Source organism: Micrasema longulum, unplaced genomic scaffold (genome assembly GCF_059751315.1).
Source record: "Micrasema longulum isolate JH-2025_06_02 unplaced genomic scaffold, ASM5975131v1 h1tg002675l, whole genome shotgun sequence".
In the NCBI taxonomy this organism is placed as follows: domain Eukaryota; kingdom Metazoa; phylum Arthropoda; class Insecta; order Trichoptera; family Brachycentridae; genus Micrasema; species Micrasema longulum.
Window position 1 is genome coordinate 293,374 of NW_028279808.1, and position 18,350 is coordinate 311,723.

At 29.1% G+C, this 18,350-nt stretch overlaps 1 protein-coding gene across 1 annotated transcript in view; it reads right to left on the reverse strand.

Annotated features, from left to right (window-relative positions):
- Nucleotides 1–18,350, reverse strand: part of LOC148271754 (neural cell adhesion molecule 1-like) — a 115,193-nt gene that overhangs the window by 79,861 nt on the left and 16,982 nt on the right. The window contains exons 5-6 of the mRNA XM_088240983.1: nt 17,999–18,102; nt 15,963–16,152 (exon numbers count right to left, since the gene is read on the reverse strand). Coding sequence (XP_088097109.1) covers nt 15,963–16,152; nt 17,999–18,102 — 294 coding nt within the window. The remainder of the gene's footprint in view (nt 1–15,962; nt 16,153–17,998; nt 18,103–18,350) is intronic.

The window sequence follows — 18,350 nt, forward strand, 5'->3', positions numbered from 1 at the left end:
AATATGTCCATATACTTGTAATTTTCTCAAACTGAACGGTTTGGGTTAGTAGGAAGAAATTGCCTCAAAGCAATATGCCCATCCTTATATTGTATATGTAATAATTATCTAAAATAAATTAGAAAATCACTGCTGTAGTACCAAAATTTAGTGAGAAAATACGAGAGTACGTTTGTGCGATAAAAAGTCAGACTACTTTTCCTTACAATATTTTATTAAAAAAAAAACAAAAAATGTTTGAAAACCTATCAAGGTATCGGTAAATCGATAAAGTTTCTGGATGTACAGGGCCTCGAAGCAAAATTTTCATGGAAATATTAAATGTTTTAATTATTTTTTGCTTTTATTGTACGATGTTGATAATGAGTACATTATTGCATTTATTTTTTTTTATTAATTAGCCTAAGGATTGATAATTTGTAATAATTAATATTGAGTTATTTAATATAAAATTATGTTTATTCGATGGCTTATAGAATTTAAACTAAGCATCTTAACTTATTTTATTTAACAAGTCATTTACAAGTAATAAAAAAAAGTGAGGTTATAAATTATACAATTCTGCCCCTCGGGTCTCAGGTAATTTGACAAAGTATTAAATTAACGTAGTTATGCAGAAAAAAGTCTAAAATTTGACAAGGTCAATTCCATATTTTGTGAAAAACAGCCAAGCGGCGTTTATACAAAAAACTATAATTATCACATGAAAATACGGCATTTCTCAATTTGCAAAAAACACCCACTGCACTAGAAATATCTCACGGTATAGATGCCGATAGGAAAATTAATGCTAATTAGTTCTCATAAATAAATTTTAATGTATGAATATATAAGCATTTTATGTTTATGAATTCAGTCATTTAAAAACACTAGTAGTAAAAAAACTTGATGCATTAAAAGTTTAAGTGAGGTATCATTTAATAAAAGATTTGGTTGATTTCAGTAAAATGCATATTTTAGGCTGTGTTGTCAGCCAGACTTTGAAATCACTAAAATTCTTTTAACACAAATGACATTATTTAAAAAGTTATTGTAACAAATAAATGATTTACAATTAAGTACCCTAATATAAATATAAAATACATAATGATACAACATACATCAAAATCTTACTAAGGCTTGGTGTTTTTTGCAAAATGCAAATCTTAGGTTGTGTGGAGAGTAAAACTAGTCAAATCATTAAATTCTTTTTTGTATTTTTGAAAATTGAATCTTTGCATTATTTATCATTTCCAATTGTTGTCATAGTTTTAATTTTCTTGGGCTGACTGCTTTTTGCATAGCTCATTTAATTTGTATTAAGATTAACCCCCTTTTCTGTTAATCAAATATATTTTTTGAGAGCGATGCGTTAAAATAATCGTCAACCCCTTTATTATATTTAATATAAGTCAACTCCATGTAATATATTATATTCAATTCTATCACGTTAGTTAAATAAATAAAAAAACAATAAAACGGGTTCTGTTGCTGCTTACCCAAAGAGTTGTAAGGATTTTGATTAGAGTTTAGTGTTCAATTATGTCAAAAGGGTCCAAATTCCTTTTGTGTAAGACTGATAAACTAAAGAAGTATTATTTTTAATATACCACATACAATATATGCACATATTGACTGGGTAAATACCCACGTAATTGGTTAAAAATACATAGAAAGAAATAAAATAATTTTGGACGATATTGTGGTTTAAATCGTCCCAAACACAGTCGATATTCTAATAAATACCCCTACGTAATGCATCGATAAGAAAAACACAAAGTACTCAATTAATAAAATATAACGCCAAAGTGAAAATCTTAAACTTTTTTCATGTTTTCTAAAGGCACCTTGCAGAAGGCTTTTCATTCAAGTTTATTTTTTCTTTTCGGAACTGAAGTGTTTCTTTTATCCATCATATTTTAAAAGTGTCCTTTGAATGGCAAATATTAATTACAGCCCTTCAAAAGGACGCTTCTCATGGGAACCGAGCATAGACTTTTTTCACCAACCCTTAAGGAGAGCGCCAAAAAGTACCCTCACAAAGACACCATTCACCCCTTTCAAATTCAAAATGTCTGCCGTGAGTCTCCGCCTCGAAGGCATGTGTTTTGTTTAAACGAAAAGGATTTGAAATTCATCATTTTCAAAAATTATCCAGACTTTTTAATTAGTAATTGCTTTTAAGATCGTTCTGTTTTCTGAATTGATGATGATTCAATAATTGAAATGCCTGTGTGATGGACGTTTTTTTTAATGACCATATTAATAAAAAAGAATTAGGTATTTCTGTACGCGAAAGGTTAACAGCGGTATGAAATTAAGTTGTTACTGAGTCCAAAAAAATTTTTCGTTTCCTATTACATGGTAAAGAGCATTGACTTCTTCTTTAACAATTATAATTTATTATTTTTTTATTGTAACTTCACACCAAATTAGAGGTTAAGAACAATAAAAAAATAAACTGTACTCTCAAAGATTTTCAAAATGTGCATTTTTGTTAATTAACTCCAGACAAAACATGTTTGTGGAAATATTTTATTTTCTACACGCCATCTTGTTAAAAAACATGGGTAAAATAACAATTGTATACAATTATCATAATCTGACGAAATTGATTCCACTACAGGTTCACCAAATGCAACGTATCATGAGCATCAGTTACATGAAGTTAAAGTCATCAAGTTTACGCTTTAGGTACCCCTCAAGGAACAATTCAATGAACTAATGCATATATATTTCATAATATATATATATACATGCATTTCATAATATATATATACAGTTTTTTGTTCACTTTGCCTAGCTGTGTGAAACAGTACTTATGATTTTCTTGTTGTTTTACTGTAGAATGTTTTATTATTTAAACTTTCTACTGAATATGCTGTATAATTTTTAAGTTAATTTTTTTAATATAAATCTTGGGCATAAGGAAATTCAAGTTTGAAAAAAAAAATTTAAGCCAAATATGTTAATATTATAAATGTTTGTAAAAGGTAGATTTTCCGTTTATGTTTATAAAATAAAATAAAATAAATATGTAAATAAAAATTCCATATTTCGTGTCAAAAATTTCATTTTTTAAAAATCAAATAATGAAATAGTTACGTTTTTATTATTTACTCAAATTTTTACATTTTTAGACCAGTTCCTTCAATTCTTACATAACTTGTGTTGGAAAAATGGAAATCGAGTTGTAAAAAAGGATTTAAATCTCGGACCTTTGGCTCGTGAGTCGATAATACTACCGCGGGTTCACCAACCGGTTTTACATTTGAAATAATTAAACATGGTATGCGAATGCGCCAACTACTACACATCGAAGCAGACTTATATAAAACGAGAAAAGGACAATCGAGACTAATAAACCATGGACTGAAATTATAATAAACTACCAGACAAACCAAACAAAAGACTCAGACAACCTTTACAAAAGATGTTAAAAATATTATTATTAACAGTAGAATGTGAATTTTAAAACTGAAAATATTTTGTTAAATGTATCTAGCCCGTAAGGGTTTATCAATGAAATTTAAATTTAAAAAAATATATATACAATTGATTTTCATTTTCCAGATTTTTACCTGTGTGAAGCGATCGAGTCGTAGACGCTCGACCAGGATTCGGGTTCAATTTCAAACAAAAGTATGAATTTTTCGTTGCTGTATATTATTTCGTCCTTTGTTTAGGAGTGTTTACTTTTTAAGAGCATCTACAAATAATTTGGAAATGAAACGACCAACCTTCTCAAAGACGTGGTCCCATGAACTGGTACTAAAGCTTAAGGTGGGTTCTAAACAAGGCACAAGTTAACGATGTTTTGACCCAAGCCCACGTGCAGAATAAAATATTCACGTGTCTTACAGAACTCTTGAAAAATATACAAAGGTAGATAAGTACCAACTACTAGTGACCGACCGAAACCATTCTCAGCTGAAACTTAAACCAAACTTCTGTTTCTGTTTTAATTTAGACAGAAAACTGAAATTTTTTTAAATAAGCTAAATGTCACTTCAAAACGCCTAAAATCATGCGTTATTATTGGTACACATTACGAGTTCATTAAAGAAGTGTAAAATAAACTATCGGCCTTGTAGTGTGGTGGTCAGCGCGTTTGCTTGCCATGCAAGGGGCTCGGGTTGGATTCCCGACATAGTTGATAAATTAAAATTAAATTGAAATATTTATTTAATATGGTGTTTTTACGCTTGAATATTTTATAATTCTTGTAGCTCAATCCCAAATAACTATCAACGTGCTAATAAGCGACGTGATAAAAATTTCTCACTATGGTTGTTTATCGTATTCGCGATCACAATGCAACATCCGTGAACACCAAATATTGTATGTAAAAATTTCACAGGTGTAAATATGGAAAATATTCCAAAACTATCATTATTCCGCGGAGATGGCATGCCCATCTTTCTCGTTAGCGAAGTCTCGGAACAATTTTTTGTCCTAAAAATTGATGTTTACACGAGGACAATGGTTGAATTCTGGGAGAAAACCATATATTATTGTGTACGTGTAAACGGCCTTTTAGGATTTTTAATTAATTTTCTAGCAGTGTGCTGGTACACGTTTATATTTGAATAAATTAAATCAAAATTGATGAAGATTTCACCATAAAAGTATGGCATTTTTGGGATTTCTGTGTTTTGACTATTTCTCGTACTAGATGTCTCAATATAAAATTTCTTTTCATTTTAGTTTATGTGTTGTTAATAAAATATGCAGAAAATATAAAAACACAATTTAATTAAAGTATTTGACAAGCGCCACGGCGCAGATGGATAGACAGCTAACGGTGGAACTGGCATCACGGGTTCGATTCCCTTCAGTTGATAGAAATAAATTCAAGATTTTTTTTTTCTCAATTAGTCTGGCTGTTATGTGTTGTTGGATTTGAGTAAAGTTAAAGAACATAGGCAAAATGGTTAATGTTACACAGTGTGTAAAGTGGCCAGCTAAACCAGACAACGACGGATCAAGGGCCCTGTAAATGCTTATACTTCCATATTTCCCTCTCTAAAATGTTCTCCATCTCTGTTGTAATTTGTTAATCTTAATGAATTATTAAATAATTATTTTTTATTAACAAAACAAATTTAGATTCAGTGGTAAAAATAGTTTATCACCAAAGCAATTGCAACAAAACTAACTGCGATCTAACATGTTCAGTACTTAAAACAACAGATAAAATTAAATATCTTGGTGTATACATAGACCAAAACTTTAAATGGAAAGATCATATTTGTGAACTAGTTAAACGAATTTGAAAATGTATATTTATATTTATTTGATGAAGGAATATTTTAAAAATCAACAATTTTAAAGTAGCTTATTACTCAATTGTACAATCTTTGTTACAATATGGTATTGTAGGAAGGGGTGGTGTATATGCCAATATATTAAACCTTCTTAAAATAGTACAAAGATTAATTATTATAGTAATTTTAAAGAAAACCCTCAACATTTAATACAGAAAGTCCATATAATATATTTTAGGTTCATACAGTAGACATTCTTTATAAAAGAAAATCCATTATGCAAATTTATAATGAAGAAAAAATAGAAAGAATTTGAGATGAATAAGTCACTCAGATACCAAAATAATATTAAAATTTCTTAACTCCACACGAGTCATGGTTAAAATAGCTTTGTCTTCAAAGTTGAAAAAATGTATAGTAATCTCCCCAAAAAACAATAAAAAATAATAAATCAATAAATAAATTTAAAGTAAAACTAAAGAAATTTTTGAACACGTGTAAAAACTGCACTAAATGTCAATTAGTATGAATGTATTATTATTTTATGTTTTTTTATTTATATATTCTATGTTTTTATTTTTTCTCTCATATACTCGTATATTCAAAATTATATAAACTCTTATAAATAAACAACTACAACAGTGTAAGTCACTCTCCAAGCACAAGAGTAAGTCTCTTTTTTTAGAGAGTTACAGTAATAACATTTACTAGATGTATAAAAGTAGATCTGTATAGAATTCAAAAAAACATGTCCCGCTTAAGAAATTTTTTAAAAGAAAAAAAAAGTTACAAGGGTGTACAATCCAGTATTTTGTCTACAAACATTTAGAGAATCTTAACATATTGTAACTAATTTTCCGTTTTTGGTTGAGATTTCTAAGTTTGCTACTAATACTCTCCATACATAAAAAGAAAAATAAGTTATTTGTCAAAAAAACTTGTAAAATGTGTTCCTGGTCACGGAATTTCTCATTACAGAATACTTATTAACCAAATCATCTTTATTTTTTGTCAATAATATAATTAATAAACAAATATCTATTGAAAATTCATGGATCCATTTGATTAAACAAAAAAAAGCTATGATATTTTAAACATTACTAAAAAATACATAAATGATAACATATAAGATCACAGTCCAGTTGGCATTTGACATTAAATAATGCAAATAATAACGAAATGAATCACGTGATCCAACGAGAGTTAAAATGTCAAAATGTAAATGCCATTTTAGGCGGGATTACGGATTGGAATCGAGCCTACAAAAATAAACGTCATACAAAAAATTACTAGCATTTTAAAAACCGACTTTATTTGTTAATTTATTATGGGAAAAATAAAATCACAACGTAAGTGTTCGTTTGAATATTTATTCGTTCTCAAAGGTTTAAGGCGACGATAACAGGACTCTGAAGAGAGTTCTTTTTTTTTTACTGTTTAATTATTAAAAATTGAAATGTAAGATTTATAATTAAAACATGTTTAAACAAGTAGCAGCATAAAACTCGTATTAAAACGGACATAAATATTACAAAGTCTTGCGTAAGATTTTGGACCGTTTCTTGTTGAATAATTCTTCTGCCAAATCTTCAACCGTTTTATTTTCTGTTTTACACGGAGACCGTTTTTTGAATTGAAAACTTGCGCGTAAGCATCCGCAGCAAGGAGATTATTTTTGTCGCCATGAAAAACTAGCAGTTTTTAAAATATAATCAGAAACTAAAATAATAGCACTTCTATGTAAAAAGTGATTAATTAAATTTAAATAATAGTTGGAATGTTTTTGACTTTAACAAAAAATGATAAATAATAAATACATAAGTTTTGTTTTATATAAAAATCAAGAATCTTATTTATTGTTTAACCAGTTTTCATGATTTTCAAAATACCGTTAGATTTTTCTAGTACTGTGGGTGTTTTCTGCAAATTGAGAAATGCCGTTTTTGTGATCGACACCATTTTCAGAATGTGATAAATACAGTTTTTTGTATGAAAGCGGTCTGGCTGTTTTTACAGAACATAGAATTGACCTTACTGCACTTGATAACATCAACATCTCAATACTTTAAAAAATGTGGACTAGCTGCTTTCTGCATAACAATATTCAAATCTTACACAAGATCTTGTATTTTTTTTTACTCGGGTAATACGAGCTTTAGGCAACATACGGAAACGTACTTAAATTACGTTTTTATTACGTGCGGTTAATTTCAATTATGTTCAAAATCCAAATATCTTCCAAAGCCTAATAAAGCCAAGGTAATTTATGTTTTCACTTACCGATATCTGTTAGAGAAATAATTAAAACATTAAATTATATCTCCATTGTTTCATTTACAGTCCTAAGGTTTCTTGTTTATCTGCTGGATAAAAACAAACTCTATTTAACATATTTTCGCATAAGAATGCTTTGTTGAATGTTTTAGAATTAACAACGTTAATGTAGCCGGAAAAGTAATTACTTTTATCAATAAATCTTACCTCAGATCATTAAGATATAATGAAAATCATAAAACTCCGCCCGAAAAAAAAAGTTTGCCGCACTATTAGTTCTTAAAGCTTAGGTCAATCTTATCGTGATCTAGTACAAAAAAAAACTTATTTTCAAACAAAACAACAATCTGATCACTGCAAATTCATTAAGCGAGTTTCCAAACCATTTAAATAACATTATATGCAAAAAATGGCTGTATAATTTGGGTCTCTAGAACTGCCTTTAGATGGTTACCCCGCCAAGCAGTAGTCTAGTGAATATGGAAATATTGTTGGATCCAACAACCATCAAATAGACTCTAAGACCTTGAAAAAGTGCAATATTTTGTTGATTTGGGCTCATCAATCTCTGCGGGCGGTGCATGCACATGAAAAATTGAAAGACTCATCATAATCGCAAAATAAACGCCATTACTCGACTAACTAAAATTTGCTAAGATCGGAGCATCTTGAAGGAAAGTAAAATGTACATAGTGCATACGCTTGTATTTCCAATATTCTTATATGGTGCAGAAACGTAGACAGCTGGAGAGAATAGATGCGTTTGAGATGTGGTGTTGGCGTCGAATGCTAAGAATCTCATGGACAGCCTAAAAAACAAATGTCTTCGTACTGGAGGAACTCAACATGAAAGTTTGTCCATCGGCCATATGCCGCCTTTTAAGTAAATAACAGCATTTATAGATATTATTTCTGGCTTATCAAATATTATTCCTTTCTTTTCCACCCTTCCTTTTACCCACCCTTATGGTACCTACCTTACACCAAGATAGAAGATATTTAAAAAAAAGATTTGGATTTTGGAAGAAAAAAAAACATCATTTTTTTACATAACATGGGATTGCATACATAAACTTGGATTCGTCACGCGTCGTTGTAGAAGTTTTTACAAATCGTTTCATAATTCATGGTGAATTTTATTATCCATTGCCCAAAATTTAAAAACATCTTCATCGTATCAAAGGTAGAAACATTTTCGTGTTCCTCTCTTTTCTTAAAATATTTCTAACCTTTTACAAAACTAAATAAAATTCGTTTATTCGCCACAGTCCACTTTTCGTTAACACTGCTAACGTATTCTGCAGTTCTTGGGACACATGACGTGACTAATAATAAAAAAAAATAATAATCACGAGTGGTTTGCCAGGACGAAGAAATAGATTTACAGTTGCAGCTCGATGGAGTGACCGGGTGAAAATAATGTCACGGGCGACCCTATATGGAACTGTGGAGAGGGCGCTGAGCTGTGAAGGGTTGAGACGCATTGTCCATGGGATGGCTGGAGAGTACCAACGATCACGACCCTCAGAACCAAAGAACGACAGAGAAGAAGAATAGTTGGTTTATGTATTTTATCTATAACTGTTATGTATAATTTTTTTTATTGTTTCTTCTAAAATATAAAACTTTTTGTTACCTACTATTTTATTTTTTATTGACCTTATTTACTCTTTAGAAATATGTTATTTTAGGAACCTAAAACTATGAATTATAAAAATTATTATGTATATTGTAAATGAATGACTAAGTTATGGTCAGTAAGGTGTTCACCTCTAAGAAAAAAAAATATTTGAGAAGGTAATTACACTAAAAAACAAACAATTTGAAGGTATTCGTTGATAAAATTTTACATGGATATATATCTTCAATTAAAGAATAACAAAAAAACACAAAAAGATAGAATAACATTTTTTATTTTTGGTTTTTAAATTTCTTATACAATATTCAACACAATAAAAACAAGTTGTTCGTTTGTACTTTTAAACTAAGATTTATTCCTAAGAGATTATTCGCAAAAGTTGGGAGAGTATCATAAAAAATGACAATCTTGTTATTTATTTATTATTGTTGCGTGGAGTTGCATCAAAAAATGGTAAGTAGGACGAGTATGGAGAGGTAGATATAAAATTGTTATAAAAAGCTGGTCCAATTAATAAAAAAATATAAAAAAATCGATACACATGCAAATATTAATGCGGAAACGAGATACGAGTATAAATATGTCAGTACTTATTTTCTAAGTTCATATTTCAGCGTAACTCATTGCTATAACCACGACACTGATTTTCGGTGTGTGGTTTAAATTTGTGAAAAATGAAGAAAAAAAATATTGACATTTGCATTTAATTTACTAATCAGATTATTAAAATATTAATATTTTTTATTACCCTTCGTACTACTGCGGATATCCTTATCAATCTTCTGAAAACATCCAGTGTTCTTATCCTTTTCTCCCTCTTTATGCACACCGAATGGAGCTTCTTGCTACTATGCATGGCCCTGTTATAGGTCTTGTCGCAAAGATAGATCTGATGGTTTTAAAAATAGTTCCAAGGCTTTTAAATAAAAAAATTGTTTTTTTTTTTTACATGTGTTATACTACCGCCAGGGACATTTTATCATAATTTTCACTGCTTACCAATCTAAAAACTCACCGTTTGCCATAACACACACACAAGCACAAAATGCAGGTATTCGTAGTATCTAAATTTTTATATGTTGTATAATTGAAGAAAAAATCAGGTTGACAACAATAACATACATATTACAAAATATTTTTTTTTATTCTACACACAAACATAGTTTGTAAATGAATGCTTCAAAAACACTCAAAGCACTGAGCTGAACTAATACACAATTGACTTTCATATTTAAATATGCAACAACTTAACTATACTGTAGATTATTTCAATAATTAAATTATTTATTAATTTTCATTATCAATTATTGGGATTAGAAAAAAACAATTATCAAATAAATGGTTATTTTGAACTCTTGTAAACAAGAGTTTTAAGAAAATATGTAATAAAACTACTTTAGATATAAGGATTATCATAAAAGAATATAAACTTTTTATATCATCAAATTTTATTCTCTAAAACATGTTTTTTAAGAGCAATTGTAATTTTCTCTCTTAAATAAGTTTTGAATCCTTAACATATCTGGATTTTTACACATATTAACACACACTTAAAATTGATACGTGTGATTAGCGCGTTTGTTTACCATGCAAGAGGTCTCGGGTTCGATTTCCGACATGGTTGTCATGAAATATTTATTGGAAAAGGTGTTTTTACACTAGAATATTTCATTGTTCCTGGACTGACACCTGAAACCTAAGACTGATCATCTTCCCATCATGTAACAGAAATGGTCAAGGTACGCTGCGTTTGGTGTACCAACCCAGTGCCAGAAAGGGAATGATGATGATTATAATTTATACATAAATATTAAGTTTATACATATATATACATCATACTACATGTATTATATTACTTTTTATTTTTATTGAAAACACCTAAATAAAAGACTCTATGTTTACTTAGAAATAAACTATTTTAACAACCTTCTATAAGAACAAAATAAATCACCCACTTTAAATACAGTAGTTCCACATTTTTTTTCCTTAAATATTATAGTGAATTGAAAATTCCTAATACGAATATACAATGTTAAATGATTTCTTATTTTTCTTACGGAATCAAATCACGGTGGTGGTTGCTATCATGATGGCAATTTTTATTTTGTCCGCAGTAACTCTTAAAAAGGAATTGGTGCTACAGTGGAACAATTCTCTTTTTTTTCAATGTGATACGGAATATTTCAAACTTCCTCCCCGCATAAAATCTTAAATATCCACAACCTTTCTTTTACAATTTTTAAGAAAATTTTTTATTTCGATATATTTTTATTGTAATATTTATTTAAATCATCTTACAGTAAACAAACCATTTCCTTTCAAATTCATTTAAAATCTTTTCATTCCACATACATTCAGGCATCTTTTTATATGTTTTTAAACCTTTATCCATAATGCGATTTTGGGGTTTCGTTTTATTTGTTATTGGCAGCCTTATTTTTAATATTTATTACGATTTTTTTCATTTAAAGCTAAATAAAGTACTTAGGCATTTAATTGTTTGGAACTTTAAGCACAACAAGAAACTTATTATGATACATATCAGTTTCTTTTTTATTGATGTCCAATTGAGTTGTAAATAATTATTCATATTTTATTATTTATCTTTCTTTAGCGTTATTTTAATGGCTTTGTTTTGAGAAACTTCAAATTTATTTTAATTTTTGTCAGTGGTTAAAAATTAAACTGAGGTGCAGTAATCTATAATGTGAAATAATTACGGTTTTATGTATGAGTTGCGCGGTATTTCTATTTAATATATTCCTTAATCTACGGAAAAATAATATTTTCTTAGATATTTTGTTTTTTAAATGCTTAAAGTTTCCATTCAAAGTTAATTTCGAGTCTAATAATACCCAAATACATAATTTTATCCACTTCCTCAATAGTTTTGACATCTATTTACACAAATAAATTAAGTCAAAATTCTAATGTCCCTTTCCAAACGGAATTTTTTTCTCGTTTTTTAAACAGCAATGTAAATTTAAATAACATCAAATTTAAGAAACAATATGTTTATTTACTTGAACTCTAATTAAATTATGCATATAAAAAAATACATAAAATGAAATTATTTGAATTACAGATTTTACGAAACTGTTGATGGGACCTATTCAGATCCCTAAAACTGTAACTGGTGATTTTGTTAAAATGTTCATTTAATTTTCATGAATGATTGTGGATCTGTGGACTTAAACTAAATTGAGAAGGGAAACATGTTTGCAAATAATTTAAGGGTCGTAATTTAGCGCCCTTACAATGGTTTCCTTCATTTGAACGTATAATATGGTTGTAAATACTTTATGAAAGTATAAAGAGCTGACATCTGTGAAAGGTAATTCATACTAAGCGTGCATATTTACGACTCGGGGTAATTAAGTTGACATAAAACAAGTTTTCAGTTATGATATTATTTCATACGAGTCCCGTGGCATTAATATTATACGGGTTTATTTAAGTAGAACTGATGCATCATATGCGAAGTTATCTTTCAAGGGTAGAATGTTTTGTTATTAAAATTATATCATAAAGCCGTTAAAGAAAATTATTGTACCATTGGCATAGTTATACTGCAGGCTTCACTAAAATATGGCCCTTAGACCAACCTTTAATTTGCACAAGGGGAATCACGTTCACCCTGAAATGATTGCCCACTGCCAGCTGGCCTACTTGTTTTAAGGATAATGCAGTAACAAAATCATATATTTCATCTAACAATTAATTACCAAAATACCCAAATGACCGATAACAAATTACTGTTGACCTGCGTAGATATCAGCCATATCGATAATTGCTGACAACTAAGGAAGTAGTTCACAAAGTCAAGGAAGTAAAGTTAAGTAAAGTAAAGTGAAGAAGTAAAGTAATGCTATCTTCGTGGCTGCAAAATATAAAGTTACCAATTGAGATAACGAAAACGAAATACTTGGTGTTTTTTTTGGATTTAGCCAAAGATTTTTATACCATATCTCATGTAAGTCTTTTTCAACAACACTTGGGTAGTTTATCACTTATATGGACCGAAGAACTTATATCACAAAAGTTAGTTATCTGGTGAGTGATCCTGAGTTCAATAAATTTGGTGTGCCACAAGGTAGTACACTAGGACTATTACTCTTTTTTATTTATATAAATGATCGAACTGACTTGGAAAAAAATGCATCTTAAATTATAAGTTTTGCTGACAATACAGTTATTCTATAAAAAAAACACCTCCTGGATTGAAGTATATGAAAAAGCAAAAAAAAAAAATAAAGAAGGATTAAATTGTGGCTGAATTTTAATTAACTAATGCTTAAAGTGAACAAAACTAATTTTTTTTTTTTCAGTTCAAAAAAATCAGACCAACCAGCAAATCACCCTAGCATACCGATCCAAACGTGGCAAAATAAGAATCAACAGTAAAAGCAAATATGAATCAGAGGGACATGCTGAAACAACTCGGTATCTCGGTATTACGTTTGACCAAAATCTCCGATGGGAAATACAAATTAACACATTAACTGGTAAGATAAAAAAAAACTATTTATTGCTTTCAAGGAATTTTCTGAGCTCGAAACTTCTACGAAACGTTTATTTTGCACGGCGTCAAAGCATGATTGGATAAAGTATAGTGGGCTAGGGTGGAGCCGCTTTATCTATACTAGATCCATGAATTCAATTTCAAAAAGCAAATATACGAATCATTATGAATAAACCGTTTTATTGTATTTCATTGAGAAGCACTATTTAAGAGATTGAATGTTTTAAATTTGAGAAAGTTATTTATGACCCTGTTGATTAAAAATTGATAAGAAAACCCAACTAGTTAAAATACACTCCAAAAAAAACAGAGACATATCTATAGGTAGTCTTGTGGTTCCTCAAATGAAGACATTTTTTGCTCAAAGACACTCAAGTTTTATAGGACCTCGATGCTATGATAAGCTACCTCAAAAATTACTCATTCTTCCAAAAATATGTTCCCAGCTGAAGTAAAAGAGTTGCTCCTTTGAATCGGAAAAAGTCAGCTAGATAAGGTTCTATGAATAACAATTTAATGCTGTCTTCAATATTCAAGGTCTATTTTTCATTCGTTTGATTTGTTCATTATTTTTATATTTGTAATTTTCATTACTTAGGTTTTTAGTTTTTGGAATTCGAACTTTAAAAAAAAAAGTCTTTTAAATTTTTTAATTAAATTTTTTTTCATACATTTATATATATATATATATATATATTTATCCATTTTTTATCTTATCATTGTTTAAAATTTTTTTAACTGGTTCACAAATGTTTTTCGTATTTTATTTCTGTTACTTCTTTATTTTTATTACAAAGTGGTACTATAATTGTTATTTTTATGTATTATAGTGTATATATAGTATTTATATTATAAATGTAGCTTTAGAATAGGTAGTTTGTATCCAGTGAAGCTGCTAGAATATTTTTTTCTAATTCAATTCAATGTCAAATACTTATTTTGTTATATTTTTTATTGCATGTATTTATTTCAATTTTTTGCTAATAAATCCCGTATTTTGGCACTGAACCCGAGTAAAATAAATACTAGACAATTTATAAGTTGTAACACATTTAGTTACACAGTCAGTCAGTTATAACATGAAGTCAAGTTCAATGCTCGGTTACTCGGTGGAAAATGTTGTAAACAAAATCGTGAAGAAAAATATAAGGTTAAAAGCAAAAACTATAAAAAAGCCCAGTTGGAACAAAATTTGTGGAGAAATATCGAAACAAAACTAAAGGTATCGAATGAGGACTATGTAAATAACAAGCCAGTTATTTGAATAATAAAAAATCTATTGTAATTTTGTTTTTATATATATAATGACAATTCCTTTTATGATATTATTTCAACGTACCTAATTGATTTCTACATTATGACTACTGAAAAATATGACAGACCGTGGGCGATTATTCCAGCGCAATTTTAACAAATGATTTATCAAAGCCGCAGATAACGATACCGTTTTCTTCAACTTTACATCTCTGAACACCTTTAAGACGGGCAAGTGATTATGCCAACCGCATCACGGCATATTACGGCCGCTAGATACTGGCACATACTTTTCTAGGAAACCACACCTGTGCTTATCGGTGAGCCGAAATATCGTTTCGTGTAGAAATCATACTAGAATTATTTACATAAAAGCTTATTGTTACCCACACATAAAGAAGAGGTTATTTTAGATTTGAATGGACTGTACGTATTTTATTGTTCCATAAATTATTAAAATTGATTATTTTAGTAAAATTTAATCATTATTTTACTATAATTAAAATAGCATAAATGAAATAAAATAATCCTGTTCTCCGAATGAAATGTAAAAAAAAAACAGTATTCAGCTGGGATGAAAACGTACAAATTGAGAAAATTCCCATGTAACTTTCAAAGGATTTAAGAAGCTATACAAGTTCAGATTAGCAGGAAATAAATCTACCCACTGGATATTTTTTTAGGATATTTTGTACAATGAGGCGACAAAAGCACCAAGATATTTTTTTTTCTGAATTTATTTTTAATAAGTGCGTTGAGCTATCTAAATAATTATTTTTTTATGTATTTGTAATAAAATACACGCGTATAACCAAAATTCACTCTTATTCATTTATGTTATTATATTATATTGGTGGGCTTATGTATGTTTATTACTTTAATATTACTGTTTTTTATTTTGTCTCTCTTTTGTCGTACTGCGAGTGTTGAATATTTTAAAAGAGCGTACACAGAATACGGGTTCACGATTGAATTTTTTTCGAAGGTGTGTTATTTTCTATTTAAATAACGATTTATAAAAACTCACCAGCCGCAATGATGTGGTAGACGCAAGGGACTCTCTGGTGTCCGATTCTATTGGTAGCCCAGCAAAGCAAGGTCCCATAGTCCAACTCCGTCATTGGAGTGTAGGACACGATACTGGATGTTCCAGATCTGGCTATGTGCCCTGTGCTGACCTCCATGCTTTCAGCTGAGTTGTTGAAAGTCCAACGAAACTGAAATAACAATATATTTTCAAATTTGTTAGTGAATATTTCCAATGGAAGTTAAAAACGCAATTTGAAGAATGAATTTCTACTGAAATAGGGCTGAAAATACTACAAGTTTGGTAAAATATAAATAAAAAAAACGTATATCATGTTATGTTTTTTTTTTTAATTAAAAAAAATATCAATAAGCTCATTCACATTTTCATTGGGTATTAAAAAAAATATATATATTACGTTGACTCGATTTATGAACAAAGTGCCGATGAAAGGATATGTAGATTTATTTAAACTTTTGTACACGGTAATTGACGGGTTTATTGCTACACAGGAATTTCTTACAACCAACCAAAATAACAAGAAATTATGAAAAAATACATTTTCACCCAACAATACGGTCCTTTCTTATCAAAGAAAAGTAGTGAAGCCTTTCTAACTCTCGGTGTTGTAATTATAAAATGTAGTACAAACAATCTTTTCACTGTGACTTTATTAAATTAAAGAAGTTAATAACTTTGAAATAAGTTGTGTTACTTGCAAAGTTATTGAATTAATCTTTTAGTAATTTGTATGAAAGGCGTCGGTCCACATAAGCAATCATTTTTACATGATGGTATAATAATTTACAATAATTCTGTTTAATTTATATTACGTAAGAAATGGATTTTACGAATTAAATTTAATTTATATTACGTAAGAAATGAATTTAACAAATTCACTAGCCAATTCAGTAATAAACAATGTTTTTGCTACCGTTCGTGTTATTGTAATATGGTCACGTGGCAGAATGAAAATATTCGATGTAAGTCTTCAATACGAGTTGTTTAACTCACAGTGAAAGAGCAATTAAAGCAGTAGAGTGAAATTTTTAACAAAATCACTTTTCTCCTTTTCTTTTGTCCACATCCACTCCTAAGTGGATATTGTGGACATCAACAAATGCCTTCAGGTGACCCTGTCGCTAATCAGTTCTCTCGTTTCTACCTACGTCAAACTCGCATACCCTTGTTCCGCCGAATAAAGTCGAATGATCGTCATCGGCGACCTTCCAAGACAGCGAGAGCCCTTTCATCGCGTTTTATATAGTATTAAAAAGTAAATCTATTTTAACAATATTTTGAGTTTGTCCAAATTTTTGTAGACAAGGACTGGATTCAACTCTCTGGGGAGCTGTTTATATTACCATATTACAATAGAGATGAAGAACACTTAAGAAAAGGTAATATAGAAGTCTAGGCATCTACAGGGCTTATGACCTGCCAATGGCTGGTTTAAGTGGCCACTTTACACACTGTGTAACATTCACCATTCTGCCTATATTTGAACATCTGCCATTAATAATAAATAAATGAAACATAATTATTATAAATTATAAAACATACCGATAATAATAAAAATTGAACCAAAAATACACATTATAAAATATAAAATTAGTAATAAAGAAATTAAACAAAAATATAAATTGGAAAACATACCGATAATAATAAAAATTAAAGCTTAAATACAAATTTGAAAATATATCGTTAGTAATTAAAAATTGAAGAACAAAAATAAATTACAGAATATACCATTTATAATTTAAAAAAATTAAGATACGTGTAAAATATTAGTATTAAAAAGAAAAATAAAACATATGTAAATGAATAAATATAGAAAGTCAATATTAAATATACATAAAAACAATAAGAGATTTTTTACAATTAAAAGCAACACAATTTAAAGTCATGAAAATTATTACAGGATATAATAATTAACATTTTTATTATTAGAGGGCACATAAATATATGTTTATGTGTGCCTTATTTCAGGATTCCAAATAAAATAAAATAAATAAAATAAAATAATAGTTGTTCACCTGAACTTCAGGGGGGTTGGCGTCCACCTGGCACATAATCTGCGCCTTTTCCTGCTTCGCGACCCCATGCACCCTTATCTGATTCGGCTTACAGGTGGGGGCGACTGAAACAAAAGATTCATTAGTTGGTTTTCAGGAAAATTTTCGCAATTTCAGACAGTCATTATTGGATAACTGAACATCGATGAAGTAATTTGAACCATATCGACAATCTTTAGTACTTGATAATTTGCAACGAGTGGTGATTGAACGACACGAACTGAATTTTTAAATAGTAAACTTATATATTTACTTCTCTTTATTTATTTATTGATTTAATCCAATATAAATCCAGCAGCGTTGGGAGGATCAT